At 42.7% G+C, this 17,517-nt stretch overlaps 1 protein-coding gene across 1 annotated transcript in view; it reads left to right on the forward strand.

Annotated features, from left to right (window-relative positions):
- The first annotated feature begins 823 nt into the window (after nt 1-823).
- Nucleotides 824-17,517, forward strand: part of ppfia3 (PTPRF interacting protein alpha 3) — a 33,228-nt gene continuing 16,534 nt past the window's right edge. Inside the window, exons 1-14 of the mRNA XM_005469006.4 lie at nt 824-984; nt 1,990-2,748; nt 9,869-9,970; nt 10,135-10,374; nt 10,477-10,536; nt 12,314-12,442; nt 12,572-12,664; nt 13,148-13,200; nt 13,824-13,917; nt 14,138-14,272; nt 15,079-15,162; nt 15,446-15,577; nt 16,853-16,915; nt 17,005-17,084. Of these exons, the coding sequence (XP_005469063.1) occupies nt 2,410-2,748; nt 9,869-9,970; nt 10,135-10,374; nt 10,477-10,536; nt 12,314-12,442; nt 12,572-12,664; nt 13,148-13,200; nt 13,824-13,917; nt 14,138-14,272; nt 15,079-15,162; nt 15,446-15,577; nt 16,853-16,915; nt 17,005-17,084 (1,604 nt within the window). The 5' untranslated portion in view covers nt 824-984; nt 1,990-2,409. The remainder of the gene's footprint in view (nt 985-1,989; nt 2,749-9,868; nt 9,971-10,134; nt 10,375-10,476; nt 10,537-12,313; nt 12,443-12,571; nt 12,665-13,147; nt 13,201-13,823; nt 13,918-14,137; nt 14,273-15,078; nt 15,163-15,445; nt 15,578-16,852; nt 16,916-17,004; nt 17,085-17,517) is intronic.

The raw sequence follows: 17,517 nt of genomic DNA on the forward strand, positions 1-17,517 counted from the left end.
TGGTAGCTCCACTTTTAACATCCTTTGTCCAGTATATCCACATGTCCTCCTCTGCACAGGTCCAAACCCTCTCAGCCTGGCCTCTCTAACTTTGTCTCCAAACCGCTCGACCTGAGCTGTTCCTGTTATTTCTATTTCTGTCCATTCTGAACATCTTCAGCTGCACTTCCTGTCTTTCTGTCAGTGCCACCGTCCCCAAACCATACATCAGAGCGGCTCTCATTAACATCTTTTACACCTTCCCTTTCACTCTTGCTGCTATCCTTCTACCACATATCACCCCTGACACTTGTCTCCATCCGCTCCACCCTGCCTACCTAGTTGATCCCAGGTTTCCACCATCCACTTCAGTGCCTCTACTCCCTTCACTGTTACACCTGTCTCCCTTCCATCCACAGACCTGTACTCTGTCTTGCTTCTACTGACTGATTCCTCTTCTCTTCAGAGCGTACCTCCACCTCTCCAGGCTCTCATCCACCTGCTCCCTACTCTTACTACATATCATAATGCAATCTGCAAACACAGTAGTCCAGGCAGACTTCTGCCTGACCTCATCTGTCAACCAGTATCCCACCCCTGCATTGAAACGATGTTACTCCTCGCTCACAGCTTAGCTTGAACCAGTCTCGCTGTTCTCATGCATTGTATGTCCTGCACCACCCTCACATACTTCCCTCAAGAGACGTACACGTCTCTTACAATGTCATAAATAAATATTTTAAAGAACCACATCCCTGGACTGCCAGTTTCACACTTTTATTCTGAAAGTCTTGACCGGATGCCCCCCCGTATTCGCTACCTGCGCTTTGACGCAGCGGCTGAGCCGTGCCGTCTCTTCCACAGCAGAGAGAGGGAGGGGATGGGGCAAGCTGGTAACCGGGCTGTAACGGGGATAACCTGCAGCCTCCGTCTCTCAGCTGCTCCGATGGAGTGAACCGGGCCACGATGCGCGTTTATTTCCTTTCTCTGACGCTCATGGAAAGGGTAAGGCACACGGATTGATCGGGGTGGCACGGTGATGTGCGGCACGCAGATGTAGCCGTGCGTTAGACGGTCCAGCTGTTTTTATGGGTGGGTGGGGGGAGCAGGGTGGCGTGTGTGTGCGGGGTGGGGGGCAGTGGGGTGTTGATAGGAAATAGACGCCTTGCAGTCGGAATAAAGCCAAACGCGGCGCGACGCTTTGGCGACATTTAGGTTCGTCTTAGTGGCAAAAAAGGGAAATAATCCACTGATGTGTAATATCTCCTGCTTCAATCTCGTTAATTAGGCCTCCATCATTTACTGGATGATTGGCACCTCCCACCATGACGTGATAGCGGTGTGAGGCTATCCTGTGCAGCCTTTAAGCGCATGAATATACGCTGGTTTTCACATATTTGGATCATTTATTTATCCAGAACAGTAATTAATTCCCTGTCTGAGCACTCTGTTGTTAATAAGCCTTCGGGTTCGGGAGCCGTATTTCCTCCTGGATACAGCCCGTAATTACAATTCATGATGACACCCTTTTGCCCCCCCTCCAAATAAATGTAAGAAACAGCGCCGCGTCTTTCTCCTGATGCTTGCTCCGTATTTGCGTGACGGCGTTTTGTGGACTCATTTCCGTACATCATGCGCATTCGTTATTACCGTTATGGCTGTGGACGCGCGGATACATAAAGCCGAGACATACACTGATGGATGAATTACTCCAAGAGTATCGCGATGCTGCTGTCAGAGTTAAGAGACAGCACTGCTGCTTTTTGAGGTTTAAAAATAAGATTTAAAAAAAAAACGTGTCCCGTTATTGTGTGTGTGTGTGTGTCTCTCTGTGTGTGTAAAATGGATCCATATGGGTGTTGAGGACGGATCACAACCTGGCTCACGTTGGATGCCTTCATCATTTTATTCTCCTCCAGCTCCTCTCAGCATCACATCCATCGCATATGTGCCTGAAAATGACCTCTCACTTTCTTCTTCTTAATCCTCTTCTTCCTTCTCCTCTTCTAGGTTCACCTGGCACCTCAGTGAAGCCTGGGCCAGGGGGTCAGAGGTCGCCCACCAAACCTGCACTCCTCCCTCTTACCCCTACACCCCATCTCACCCCTTTCCTCCCCTTCTACACCAGCCCCCTTTAGCTGCTGTCACCCTACACTGTCTTCTGTTCCAACAACTGGGGCTGCCACCTTATAGCCTCACTCACAAATTCACAAAGCTGCCACGTCCATCCTCCCCCAGCACTTGTTTCTCGCCTGTGAGCCTCATCCAGTCAGCTTGAGAGGAAAGACCCCCCCCCCCCCAGAAAAAGATAAATAAACAAACTAACTGTTGTGCATTTCATGACGAGCGCTGACCGGCCGCTCACCAGACACTCTGTTCAAGTGTCTTAGTCATCTTCTCAGATAACACCTCTCACACCCAGGCCTCAAGATGATGTGCGAGGTGATGCCCACCATCTCCGAGGACGGGCGCGGTGGAGGTGGCTCGTCTTCCCCGGCGGGGGGCGGAGGAGGAGGGATGGGTGGCGGAATGGGAAGCATGGGGGGCTACAGCAGCCGGGACCCGCGCGGCAGCGGCGGTGGAGGCGATGAAGGAGGAAGCACAGGAAACCTGGAGTCGCTGATGGTGAACATGCTGACGGAGAGGGAGAGGCTGCTGGAGAGCCTGAGGGAGACGCAGGAGAGTCTGGGGACGGCGCATCTACGCCTACGAGAGCTCGGCCACGAGAAGGAGTCCCTCCAGAGGCAGCTTTCCATCGCGCTGCCACAGGTACAGAGGGCGAGGGGAGGGGTCAGAGGGTTCAGGAGGTTTGGCAGGAGCCAGACATACCAAGCTGAAAAAGACACATCACTATCTCAACACACACATACATATGTCTCATATCTCTTCTTTATCTGTCTTCTCCCTGAACATAAGAGCACTTAAAGTGAAGTAGTTCACATTTCTGCTTCTCAAGGTCAGCTTGAAGGTGTGAATGAAGGCGGGTCATGTAATCAATGTAACAATATTCTGTGTAATAGGCCCAATCGTGGCCCTGTGCACACTATAAGCCACAGGCAGAAGTGTACATGTGTCCCAAATGATAGTTTTTACTCTGCAAACAGCAGTTCACGTGAAAATGCGAGTAGCCTCTGCAGCCTGGTTGTTTCACAGTGTGGGTTTGGCAGCTAAATGCAACGCATCATCACCACAAATGCAATATTTACATCATTCTCTCCCACATTTTTGTTGCTCGCAGTGCTGTGGACACTGAAGGCCATCCTGCAGTAACACACAGGGATACACTGTACAACATGCACAGGGAGGAAAAGGATACAGTTAGTAGGATAATGACTGGATTAATTGCAGTTGTCTATTTACAGGAACTTCATATTTTGTAGATTTGTCAGAGCAGGAAAAAAAACGTTATGTGGTTCTTCATTATTATAATATAATTTACAAGCGTGCTGATTGACATGTGGCTGTGAATTGAAGGTGAAGTGTTCCTTTAATGTGGTGGGGATCAAGCTGCGGGGCAGGGCCCACTGTTGGGTATCAGAGTCACTGCATGTAACGGGAAAAATATGGAGCGAAACTAAGCTGAAAATAATTGGACTCTAAACCAGCCGAGACTCTGCGGAGCTTCATTGCACTAAAATTCAACCTGAATTCTTTTTGTAATGTTTATAATTGAAAAAAAGTACAAAAACCGCAGCTTTATATGTAGTTTGAGATGTCTGTTACAAAAGAACAGGAATACTTGGCTTTTTAGGGCAAATGGTTATTAACGATGACATAATGACTCACATAATAGTCGATCATAATAAGAATAGTAAGTTAAGAATAGTCTTAACGATAATATCTTAATATATAGAGAAAATATTAAATAAGATATAATACCAATCAGTCAAATTCATCTTTAATTATATCTATAATTATAACAGCTGTGGGCCCTATTTTACTAAGTAATTAAGCTCAAAATACATGTGCACAAAGGTGGGTCTGTTACCATAACTATATGAATGCATACAAAAAGAACAAATACACACATATTTATGATATTATATATATGCATTACTGACACTGTATTGATGAATATTCTTTAAAATACACATCACAGGTATCTCCAGAGTTAAATGCACACAGGTTGTAACAAAAAAATGTATAATGAGCACTTAAGTAAACAAAGACGAGACATTTATGCCTTATACACCCAAGATATTGATGTATTGTGCATATGCATTTAAATACTGAGTAAACATCGTAGTACAGGAGATCTGAAAAAGTCACAAAGCTACTTACATGTATAAAACATCAATGGCATGATGAAAAGCTGTAGGTGGAATTACAAGTACAAATCCTGTTTTTGAAGTGCTGTAAAAGTAAATATTATGAGTAGAGCGTTTCCTTCTATCAGACGTTCTCATAGTGAAAATGGTTCCATGTTGAATTATTGATACGTGAACCTATAAGCAGGATTTCAATGTGGGAGATGGTCCAGGTGGTGCTGAGTTGGGCTCCTTTGGGGCCGTTTAAACTACAGCAACATGGATAACGATCACATTGGTTTGGGTGTATGTGAATCAGCTGAAAAAACAAACACTTCTCAGGCTGAAAATGGATCAGCAGAAAATCTGAGGCTTTTTTTTAAATGAAAAATTGCTGATAGAGTAAAAAAGTATAGTTATAAATTCAAACATATGTTTTCTTAATCTCCTATGATAGAAAACTGAATAATGTGGGATTTGTGATGGTTAATTTGACATAATAGGGTATTTTTAATAATATATACTGATAACATTCAAAGTAAGTCATAACTTGACAAATTGATTATTAAAGTACACACATGCCTGATTATTCAACAGTCATAACAGACCTAATGCTGAAATCAGACTGTAACGTCCTCAGTGTGAGACACAACTCCATTTTTTTATGCATCGTCACAATCTTATAGACTATAACATTTTTTTTCTGGATAGTAATCAAGTACCAAATTAGAAACAGTCCAATAAAGTACCAAAAACTTAAATATCAAAAATTCAAATTTTAATAAAAACAGGTAAATAAATAAATACTACTGTAATACTAAACAATATTTTCTTACACCCAGACGTCGGGAGCAACAGGTGTAACTGACTGAGCGATAAAGGGCTCGCTGCCACATCCTAACACATACGCTGCTTTATCATCTTTTTTTACTTTGAATGGACCTTAAAGAAAAACAAAACAGACATTACATTGGACTCTAAGACTTTAATCTCATAATTGTGACTCTAAACTCACCACAAAGTCATTACTGAGGGCATTAATCAAGTGAGAAGTGGAGTCATTTTCCCTTAGGCATTCATACACTCCGGCTCTTTTTTGCAACCAGTGATGTCGCCCTCTGCTGGCCATTAGGAAGAAAGCATTTAAGTCGCTTGAGCACAACTTTTCAGACACTGAGGCTACATCTATGTTAGATGGAGAGATGTTTTTCCAGCTCACTTCTGTTTAGATTAGGTTAAATTTTGGTAGCCATCTGAGTAAATTAAGTCTTTAAGGATCTTAAAAATACCTCAAAAACAGCACTAAGTCTTAAACGACCTTCTGGGCTTTTCAAATGTGATGCTAATATGTGTGTGGCACAGACTAGTCCTACCTGAAGCCCGGGGATGATGGCGCAGTGTTTCATTTGCCCCTGTAGCTCAGAAGCCAATATTATCCCATATCCCATGCCCGAGAGCTAATCATGTTGTAATTCCACTCAACATAGACGAGCTCCGTCTCTATTTTCAGGCAGGAGTCATTGTTGGATGCCTCGGGCTGCAGTGTTGTCTCCCTCATTGTTAGTACCTATTTCTCTCTCTCTTGCCATGTCTGAAATATCAAAAACGGAGTAACAGACGTAGCGGTGCTGCACGTTCTACCAGAGAATGAGTGGACATTAAAGGGCCGTGTTCCCTCGCTGAGAGGAGATCAATATGGCGCACACATCTGCAGAAGCACACAGATAGAGGAACACATGGACGGCTGTGGCACATTCTACAGTAGATGAGTTCACCGAGTTTATCTGTGTGTGTGTGTAGACGTTGCCAGGAGAGGAAAAACAGGAGAGAGGGATGGAGTGAGCGACAGCACGGCTTGGAGAGAGAGAGAGGAAGAGAAAAAAACCTGGTGATATGAAACTCACAGAGACTAACAAATCAAGTCCATTTGCATATTGCTGCATGCTAATGAGGTCTGGAGTGTGTTTTAGATGGTGTGTATCATGACGGGGAAAGACTGACATGGATGAAGGTGGGATTTAGTGGTAAAAAAAATCATGTCAGTCATGACGCGGAGAGATTTCCATCATCTACCTGACTGAAGCGATGGAAAGTGTCTGGTTACGGGGGTCTGTTTCACACCATCCTTTACACCAATTAATCCTAAAATTATAAAATCCTTTGGGCCCAGAACGTGCCATCTGTACACAGTAATTTCCTCCCTCGTCCTTCCTCTTCCATCTTTTCAAATAAGCCTCTTTCTTTTACTTGTTCCTCCGATCCTCCTCTATTTCAGCCCAGTGAGCACATCAGCTCAGAGGCTTGTTACAGACTGTACACGCTGTACTTTATAAATGCGTTTTTGGCTGATAGAGAGTGTGAGGTAAGGCGCCTATTTGCTGCCGTGTGGGTAAACTGATCACTCTTAGCACGGAGCAAAGATAACAGCAGCCAGCGCGCATGCATCAGTACGCTTTACTGGCTCGTTTGCATAAGCATTTTTTTCCAAAACACACATGCTTTGGTGCACACGTGCTCAGGGACGGTCATGTGCTCTGCATCATGTGTGCATCGCGCCACGGTCACACACGAGAGGACAATCAGAGCATGGGCGGGCGCTTATGGTACACATTGTGTGCATGGTCGCGGGTGTGAGATTGCAGAAGCAAAAACACAACCTCAGCTGCTGAAAGCTGAAGTCGGCCTGAGCGAGCTGAGAATGTCACCCTCTCTGTTGATTTGTTGCCATAGATTTTGATTGTAACTATCATGTGGCTGACCTCACAAAATATACATAATTGGAGTAAATTACACAAAATCACAACATTTCAGTTGGACCGCTGTCAGTTGGAAAAAGAAAGACTGGGCTGGCCTAATTTACTCTCATGCTTGTTTAACCTCCAGGTTTTAATGATGGGAGATAGCGGGCCATGCTTATTGTGCAATTAAACCAATTTCAGGTGCAACGCCTGCAATAAACCCGGTGGTTAGATTTTATATCAAGGTCTGGACTCCATGAGCGCTGCGGTAGACATGGCAAAGACCGTACTGGAAGTGAGTCGTTTCCTTTTTCAGCCGCAGTGTAGATGCTTTTCTGTGCAAGTATGCGTTGATTTAATGTGCGGGAATTCTTTGAGGCCAGTGAGCTTTGAGCTTGCTAATGAAATCAAGATCTGTCAAACGGTTCGCTGTGGTTAATTGCACTGTAGGTTAACGGAAAAGATTGGCCGTAAAAGCCTCCTGTTGGCTTTTACTGCTGCGCGTTTCACTTTCTGTGGGATAGACGGCCAAAGCTGGAGAAGGTAACATACTCCTATAACGATGAAATAAAGGTGTTTGGTCGGAATATTTTTGCGGTCATTGAAATTATTTGCTTGTTTTGCCTCCACTTTGTTGACATTTATACTTATAATAAGAGCGTAAAATCCACTGAAAGGCACCATTAGAAATGAAATGCAGCATAAACATACCAACTTATAACCTTCCCTCCTCTTCTGAAGTTTAAGTGTGAAAGTCTGAAGCACATTTAGTAAAAGTATGAGCGTACTTGGCATCATATCTGGTATCGCCTTATAATGAGTAAATATATTTAGTGGGTTTGACCTGAGTGTTGGTTGATGACGTGGACTCTCCACACTTGGCACGTAAGCCCAAACCAAGCGACCGATTTCCTCGCACATTGACATGACATGTCACGATGATATCAGTTTTTCTACTGGCCCAAAGATAACATGGGAGGGAGTAATGGACACAGAAATGCTGATTTTGCTGATGTAAAAGGTGCCTTTTGGTAAACATACACTTTGATGAATGTGACCGCTTGGTTATTAGCCACAGATGCCACTTTGAAAACTGGTTAGCTTCAATTTTTCCTTGGAAAAAATTGGCACTAAACTTCACAGCGTGGAGTCTTTTTTTTAGCTTTCATGTTTGTTTTTTAATTATTATTAATTTGGAAAACTGGCCAAAGTTAGAGGAGGTAACCCCATGCTGAGATCGTTCCAATCCAGTTAATCCAAAGTCTGGCAACAAGATTTTCAGTAACCATGAAGTTATTTGGTGGTTTCACATGCTCTCAGCCAATACTGAGTCAGCAGACAATAAAAAAAATCAATCAAAGGAGAATTTTTGGTCTACACCTTCTGTGCCAAGCAGTCATGAAAAAAGCTTTGATGATAGCATGCGTTCACCATAGCGTTGTTTCAATATGCTTTTAAACATCGGAGCATTTATTTCTGTCCAGAGTTGCATTAATTTTTCACCAAGGTCTTGTATCGATGCTGGATGAGTCGGACTGCTGTGGGAAATCTTCTCCAGTGTATCCCAAAGATTCTCAGTGGGTTTAGAGCCAATCCATGTGTGAACATGATGCCTGACGCTCCCAGAACCACTCTTTCACAGTCTGAGCCTGATGAATCCTGCCATTGGTATCTTGGAATATCTCTGTGCCATCCAGGAAGAGAAAATGCATCGATGGAAAACCTGCTCGATTGGTATATTCACGTAGTCAGCTGACCTCATTTTTTGGACAGATAACTTTACTAAATGGAGACCTGACTAAGCAACCTTAGATTATAACAGAGCCCCCATAGGCTTGTACAGTAGGCACTAAGTGTGATTGGTGCATTGCTTCATATGATGCATCAATCAGGAAAATTTGGACTCTGTCTGATCTTTATGCACCTGAGCAAACTGAAGCATCTTTTAAATTAGCCTCACTGAGGAGTGGTTTTCTTAAAGTAACTGGAAAAACATTTTTCCATTAATATGAGGTGTGCTGTTAAATATATACACCAAATATACAATCAGGAATACAGAAATTAATGTGAAAATAATTGAAATAAAACAAATGTACCATACCATACCAGCTTCATTTATAAAGCACGTTAACATAAAACCAGGGATCACAAAGTGCTGTACATATACAAATAGCAGGCCATTACAAGATTTAAAAACAAATCTTGTAAATAAACAAACTTTAAAAACTATCCTATAATGTACAGGTAGCTTGATGTAAATAAAGACAAACTAATGAAAACAGAAATGATCCATCACACTTTCTAAATGAATTTGTGACTATCATCAATTTTCATATTATTTTGCTGCATTTCATGATTTATTTATTAAATAAATCATTTATTTATTTCTGTATGTGTTTTTGATGAAGGCAGTTGTGGTTGCATATAGACCGAGGTTAACAATTAAAGCAAAATAAAGTGACTCCAAAATGTAGAGTTTGTTCAGTAAATTTGGTAAATTTAAACTATAGATATATATAATTGGCTAAAGCTAGAAGATTTATCATCATCCTGAGATATTTCCAGCCTCATTAATATGGAGTTTGACGGCAACATTTTCTCCTCACTACATTTTTTGGTGTCTGATGGAGAAGCAGAAGCAGATTCATGTCTTATTGGCAAAGAATCTTTAAAATAAAAGAAAACCTCGCAGCTTCGATGTAAATCAGCTGTCAGACGTTTCCTGACTGAAGTCCTTCACTCCCACCTGTACGTCCCACCTGCTTGACCTTTCTGTAATCATTCGTGGATGTATGAGAGGTAAAGCAGTGTGTGTGTGTGATCAGTATGTCTAACCTGCACTCATGACCTCATGCAGCAGCAGCACTGTTCAGTCATTAACAGCACCCTCTTGTGACCCTGCAGGAGTTTGCAGTGCTGACCAAAGAGTTGAACCTCTGCCGGGAACAGCTGCTGGAGAGAGAGGAGGAGATCGCGGAGCTGAAGGCAGAGAGGAACAACACACGAGTCAGTACACTTCCATGTCTGTTTTACATTATGCTCTCCTCTGATCCTGGCATGCAACCTCGCCTTTTCTGAAAGACTTCACACGAGAAAACGTAATCCTCTGAGACATATCAGAGGCGCACTGTGGTGAGCTTTTACTGCATGTGAACCACATGTGTTTCCAGCTGCTGCTCGAACATCTGGAGTGCCTGGTGTCCCGCCACGAGCGCAGCCTGAGGATGACCGTGGTGAAGAGGCAGGCCCAGTCTCCGGCTGGGGTCTCTAGTGAGGTGGAGGTCCTAAAGGCCCTCAAGTCCTTGTTCGAGCATCACAAAGCTTTGGATGAGAAAGTGCGCGAAAGGCTACGGGTAGCTCTGGAGCGCGTGGCGGTCCTGGAGGAGGAGCTGCAGTCCTCCTCCCAAGAGGTGAGCCCCTGTTTCCCTCCTGCTTAGTTTTCTTTCCAAATTAGAAATAGAAGATAATTACAGATGGGGCCTCTTTGATTATTCTCTTTGCCTTGTTTTTAGGTTCTGTCTTTAAGGGAGCAAATCAAACGACGCCAGCAAGGACTAGACAACGGCAAAGAGGTAATAGAGCACATTTCATAGGCAATACTTTAATAACTGTACATACAGATCATAAAGCACAGTCAGCTTATTGTAGAGGGCAGAAAACAGGTTGGTTTTAGAGTTGTGTTCATGCTGACCTGTGATGTCACAGCAACACATATATACTCTCTGCATGCAGCAGAGCAAAGCTGAAAAAAATGGCTGACATTACAAACCGCTGTGTTGTTAGCGTATAGAAGGTTTCCCATGCTGACCATCTGTAGCTAGGCTCATAGACCCGCATTGTGTCTGTTTGCATGGTCTTTGGGTACACAGTGTGAAGGATTATAGGAATGTTAACTAACACAAGAAAGGGAGTGACAGCGGAGTTCACCACAAAGAGAAAGAAGCACAAAAGAGCAGAAACAAAGACAGCTGAGAATTTTCATTGTCTTTAACACTCTGTTCACAGCAGCGAGGCTGTTTGACTGTTGTGGCTTCCTTACTTTCCAGAGGCACAGCACAAACATGAGCAGGAGTGGTCTATAGTGTATACGTGGGTCTGCAAAGCAAAGCTCTGACCTCAACACTTGTAGTTTAATATCAAAGAAAGACTCATTATTATACAAGTAACTCTTTATGCAACAATAAAGCGTTTAATCATGTTTTGCTATCTTTTGCTATTTTTCCACAGACTGCATACGTAGATCTTAAAGTGGGGGTACAAGAAAAAAAAAGCGGCTGCTGTTTAAAGCTGCATAAATCTTTCCTCACTCTGCAGCTGGAGCGTTGATCAGGTGCCACTGATTGCCAGAAGCTGCTGCAGTTATTGCAGTAACTGTATACAGTTTGTTCTTAGATCAGTACAACTGTCATATGGCTTACAGCCATCAGTGTCAGTTTATTCCCGTTAAGCAGCATTTCAGTCATTCTTCAAGGAGGAAGTTATGCACTGGTGGTTAGCACCGACGCCTCAAGGCAAGAAGGTCCCGAGTTTGAATCCCATCCATGTCAAATCAGTGAGCTAATTCAATAAATTGATGGCGGCTTGAGATGTTTTTGTTAACATGTTATGTTCCTCGGTTACATAGATATGACAATATGATGTGTGTATTGCGTTGAAGTGTACTGATTATCAAATATTGTGAAACTGTCACAATTGGGCGAATTATCGTATAACCAACCCCCTATCTGCAACAGGATTTCTTAGTTGCTTAAAAACTGCATTTCACAGTGTTAACGAAGAAAACTTACTCAAAATACTAACTGTTGTTTCTTTTTCATGTGCATAAGCTTAACAGAAAGAGAAGAATTTAGTAAAATCCCTGCTCCCACTTTGAAAAATGAACACATTGTAAAACCTGCACATTTACATGCACCTCTCATTCAATAACCAGACCAGCCCAACAATATATATACATTTTTTTTTTAAACCAGGGCGATAGAATTAAAAAAAAATAGAGCATTTCACACGTTTTTAAACCACTGTGGCACAGGATAGTCCTCTGAGTGGAAGATTAGGTTTCAGATGTTACAATAATGTTACTTTTAACATATAGAAATGAAACATATTGTATTATAATGTTTATCTTAAATTTCTGCAGATACAACTTTTTGCTCCACTACAATTAAATGTTGCAGAGTTCAAATTTAAGTTCTTAAATTTTGCTTCCTGGGGTGGAAATGTTTGCTTTAAAGGAAAAGAAACACGACAGCAAAATCCCTGGAAAACCCATAAACTCTGGAGGTTTTATTCTTAGTAATCAGACTTTATCCTTTTTATATTAAATACAGTAAATCTTTTCTTTTCTTTCAGAGGCTTCCCAACGGACCGTCCTCCATCCTGGATGACGGCGAAATTGACAGGCAGAGAGAGGGCGAGATAGAGAGACAGAGGTCGGAGCTGGGACAACTGAAAGAGCGACTGGCCCTCATGTGCAGACAGGTATTCGGTTCAGGAGCTCCTAAGGTCTAATGCTCTTAGCAAAACAAGCAAAATATCGCAAATCTGGAATGCTAACAGACAGAAAACAATGTGTGCCCGCTCAGCCTTGTATCCTTCATTTCCTGTCAGGTTGGCGAGATCGAGGAGCAGCTGACGTCTGCCAGGAGGGAGCTGGCCCGATCAGAGGAGACCAACCAGAAACTACAGAGGGATCTAAAGGAGGTGTGACACTCTGAGCTATGTTGTTCAGACTTTTTTGTTGTGGTTACTAAGCTGTTTGTTTATATGGCTGCAGCAACTGCTGCTGTATGCAAAGCACCGTGCAGCCGTGATGTCACTGGTAGAGCTGCAGGCGATTTTTCACACGGATGCGGGCCGGTTAATCAGTCAGTGCGCTGGCAGCTGAGTGAAAGGCGTGCGGAGCGTTTTGAAATTAGAGGTAGTCGAGCGAGTTTAATCAGCAAACTTTTATTTCTTGCCACGGCCTGTATCCTCCCACCCAACCCCCACCCTCATTTCTGTTGGACATAAGAGGGTGCTTCTGACATCTGTCAGTGATAACTATCAACCGGTCATTATCATTCCTTAACTAATAGCAGTTCAGACTGAGTGAATTATCTTTTTGAGAACGCCTCCTTGTAAATTTACCATTTGCTCTCTTACGCCTTTCTATTTGTTTCTCACAGTGGTTACATATTTTCACAGGCGCTCTGTCAAAGGGAAGACATGGAAGAGAGGATCACCACATTAGAGCGCAGGTTTGTGTTTTCTCTCCACGTCCATCAACACGGAGAGAGTGCAGGATGGAAAGTGCAATAAAGAAAATCTATAAAGGCAGAAACAGTAGAATGGAAAAGAATGTGCTAAACTATATTAGAAATAAATGCAAGGATTAATTAATACATTTAATTATCTGCATATTCATTCCCCTGATTTATTTTTTATTTTGTTAATTTTTTAATGGATTTCTTTGATAAAATATCCTTGCATTTTGTCCCTTATACATGTTTTTTCCGTTTACATTTATATATAAAATTGACATGTTTTTAGAAAAATCATCCAAATCTCATATGAAGTATGTCATATAAGTTGGTTGATTGTCATCATGCTTCCCTTTTACACTAGATTCCCTCCCACAAATTAAATACATGAATAAAAACACAGATGAAACAAATAATTTTATTAGTAAAATGATATTTAATTTTTTAAGGAATACAGGAGCAAATTTAAACATTTAGTCTCATATTTTATAAATTGATTGTGTGCATTTACCCTGGATATTTATTATTTTTGGTAGATTTATTTCTTTATAGTCTTCATGAAGATGACCTTTCTTCCAAAATCCCGTCCACTCACGTCTCTGTTGGGGTCTGGTTTGCAGGTACCTGAGTGCCCAGAGGGAGGCGACTTCTCTCCATGACATAAAAGATAAGCTGGAAAACGAGCTGGCCAGCAAGGAGTCACTCCACAGACAGGTTAGGTTAACAGTCTCTTTCATCTCCATGTGTGTTCATGTTTCTGCTGCTGATTGGCAGCTTGGCTGTGTTTCGCATTGGCACAGAAAGTGCATCATTAGTGCCTTTTCTACTTCCCCCCCCTCCCCCCGACGGCTTTAAACATGTCTTTTTGCCCTCGGCAATCTTCTATTGCGGTCCGAGTTCCACCTGCACTCCCTGACATCCCGCTTTCCTGCAGAGTGAAGAGAAGAACCGGCAGCTTCAGGAGCGTCTCGATGATGCCAAACAGAAGCTGCAGCAAACCCTGCAGAGAGCTGAGACGCTGCCTGAGATCGAAGCCCAGCTCGCCCAGAGAGTGGCTGCACTCAACAAGGTGTGTACGTCCTAATCGGCCTCAGTAAACCCTTGTTGGTGTATTTTAAAGTGATCCGACAGGTTTGCCAAAGTCTTGCGAGCCTTTTTATCCCCAGTCGTGTTTTTTTAAACAGCAATATTTTCTTGAGACAACATTAAATACGTGGATGCGTGTGCACAAATTTGGTGCGAGCTGGAATGTGCAGCAATGCAGAGACTCAGTTGCATGCGTGAGTACATGCAGGCAGGTGCAAGCAGGAGCATTTGTAAGTGCATGCTTGTGTGCATTCACGCCCACATAATGTGTAGGGGAAAAAAACCCACAAGATGTCAAAAGATAGAAGAATAGCAAATATTTTATCAAGCCGTGCCAGCAATACATAATCAGACAAGCTGAGATGAAAGCCCGCTCAGGGCACAGAGTGAGCACAGCTATTACATCCTTGGGCGCTCAGCACGTCAAGGACTGTACACCACCAAAATTCTTCCTGTCTGACTGATTTAATTGCATGCATGTTAACCTCTTGCATTCCCATAAAAAAATGTTTTCCTCACACCAAAAAATTTGCATAGAAGTCGCTCTGCTCTTATTAGTCAAACCTCTTCAACGACTACTGCTTCTACATGTTCGGGCAGGAAGGCTGGCGTGGAAGGGTAAGATTAATGTCCTGTAAGAAACAAGAAAACAAAGTTTCCTGTAACACTGTGATCTGTACAGGCATGTAACTAATTGAAGGAATAAGTCAACAAGCTGTTCCTTTTGTGTTAATTTGTATTAGTGTTGCAACATGATTCAGGCTCTAACCTTGCTCTCCAATCGCTCAGGCGGAGGAGCGTCATGGTAACTTTGAGGAGCGACTGCGACAGATGGAGGCGCAACTGGAGGAGAAGAACCAGGAGCTACAGCGAGTGAGTCATGCTTGCTTTTCCATCTTTCTGTGTTTTCATCCTCCCCCTCTTTTCCTTTTGTCAGGATTTACTCTGCACAAAGGCGCACTAATTTTCTAAACCCTCTATATGACCGTGCACATTCAGATTGAAGTCGTTGTCTCTCTCTCTCTCTCTCTCTCTCTCTCTCAGTCAAGCAGATTGCCTGTTATTAACTGTCCCCCGCCCCCCCCCTTCTCTCAGCCTCTGCACTGATTTTTAAAAATCTTTCCCTCTCGCTCATCTCGCTTACCCTGCCCCTCAGGCGAGGCAGAGGGAGAGGATGAATGACGAACACAACAAGCGCCTCTCTGACACGGTGGACAAGCTGCTGTCCGAGTCCAACGAGAGGCTGCAGCTCCACCTGAAGGAGAGGATGGCTGCCCTGGAAGAAAAGGTGACCGCCTCCGACCACAGAAGGAATTCCCAGCCAAAGATTTTTTAAATCAGGACCGCATTAACTGCAGTAAATATTATCTTAACCCCAATTAACTCCCGGCCTTGGGTGCGTTCACTCAATTCTCTGCCCTCCAGGAAGTGACCAGTTTAAATTTGAGTACATTTCCAAGCCGTGCCTCAAACATCCATTAGCTCTTTTTGTGTCCTACTTTTCATTATTCCTGGAACTCATTAATTTACAAATACAGAGATTTACTACATGTAATAGACATAAACATCCAGATTAGAAATGCCTGGCCGTTGATTTTTTTTAATCTCTTATCTACAATCTGTGCCTTATTTGCACTATCAGCAAACAAAAAGGGATCTTTTCTAAATGTAAACTGCTGTGATTTTACAGCAGGTATAAAGTCCTGTTGATGATAAAATCCAGGTGGGATTAGGTTTAAAGGAATGTGCTTAAAAGTGGAGCCTTTCGTTTGCAGGGTAGCACAGTGAGTTGGTGAGATGCTTACTGAGCTGTTACTTGTAGCATTGATAGTTTGCTGTTAATGTAGTCTTTAAATTATACTGCTGGATTTTGAGATACGTAACATTTATAGCTGACAAATAATATTTTATTGTGAACAGGTAACACGGACAAAGTTAGCCAGTGACGCAGTTTAACCCGAAAACTGCATGTCTTTTCCCCACATGCGGTAGTGTGATGCAGGTCATTGAGTTCTTGCTAAAAAGGCAAATCAGTAAAATGTCTGGGGTTCAAATTCGACAGCCAGCTGGAGACTTCGCTCCAAGCACTCTGGCTTCCTCCCACAGTTCAGAAATATGCACATTAGGTTAACTGGTGATTCTAAATTGACTGTAGGTATGAGTGGTCGTTTTTTTCCTTTTTGTTAGCCCATTAAAATTAGTGGCCTGTCTAGGGTGTATCCCATGTCTCACCTCATAAGTGCTCAGATAGGCTGCAGTCCAGCTGCAACCCTGAATTGACTAAGCAGAAGAAAGTGAATGGATAGATAGTTGGGAAGAATGTGCAATGCGTGCATCTGTGCTTTAATGCATACATTTCTATATATGCACTGCTGTTATTGTAGATGTAATTTGCATATGTAGATCATCTGTAATCCTAATGAAACACTGGCAAGAAATTGAATCCCTTTAAAAAAAATCACTGGTGGCAGACTAATTTTAGACTAATTTTCTCAGATAGAACAAATAAGGTTTCCCTGAAATTCTCCTCATACTTTTATTACTTCTTATCATTTTTCTCCAGAATGCGCTTTCAGAGGAACTGTCCAACATGAAGAAACTCCAGGATGATCTGCTGGCAAACAAGGTGACCATACATCCAGGTTTTATTCTCAGGTTAATCTAGCAGACATGATTTTCCTCTTTTCTCCAACATTTTTTTTTTTTCATTTGCAGGATCAGCTGATTGCTGAGCTGGAAAGGCTTCAGCTGGAGTTGGATCAGCTGAGAGCGAGGCCTGGGGGCTCTTATTCCAGGTTGGTACCATCATTTGGAACCAGCTGAATTGCGTCACCTGACTGTAAAGATGCCATCATTGTGTCTCTTATCATTGTGGAAAAATCTCTCTGTGGTGGAGGTATTTAAAACTGTCAAGGTTCAAAGCACGGGGCTGAAACTGTGCTGACGCCACTGTTCATTCCCACTTCACATCTGCACGTCTTCACACAGCTTGTAGCTGTACGTCGACTGGCTACTGGGAATATTTGCAGCTGTTGGCCTGTATCTTCATTTACCGTGCTTTTTTAATTTAATCCTCTATTATTATACAATTTTTATTTTTCACATTGATATTTTCGTTTGCAGTATCTCAGCTTTGGAGTTGGCACATGTTATGCTTTAGTACCCCACTTTGTTTGCTACTTGTGTGTAGGGTTAATCATTTCATCTTATCGTGTATCATGTTTTCTT

Source organism: Oreochromis niloticus, linkage group LG4, assembly GCF_001858045.2.
Source record: "Oreochromis niloticus isolate F11D_XX linkage group LG4, O_niloticus_UMD_NMBU, whole genome shotgun sequence".
NCBI lineage: Eukaryota > Metazoa > Chordata > Actinopteri > Cichliformes > Cichlidae > Oreochromis > Oreochromis niloticus.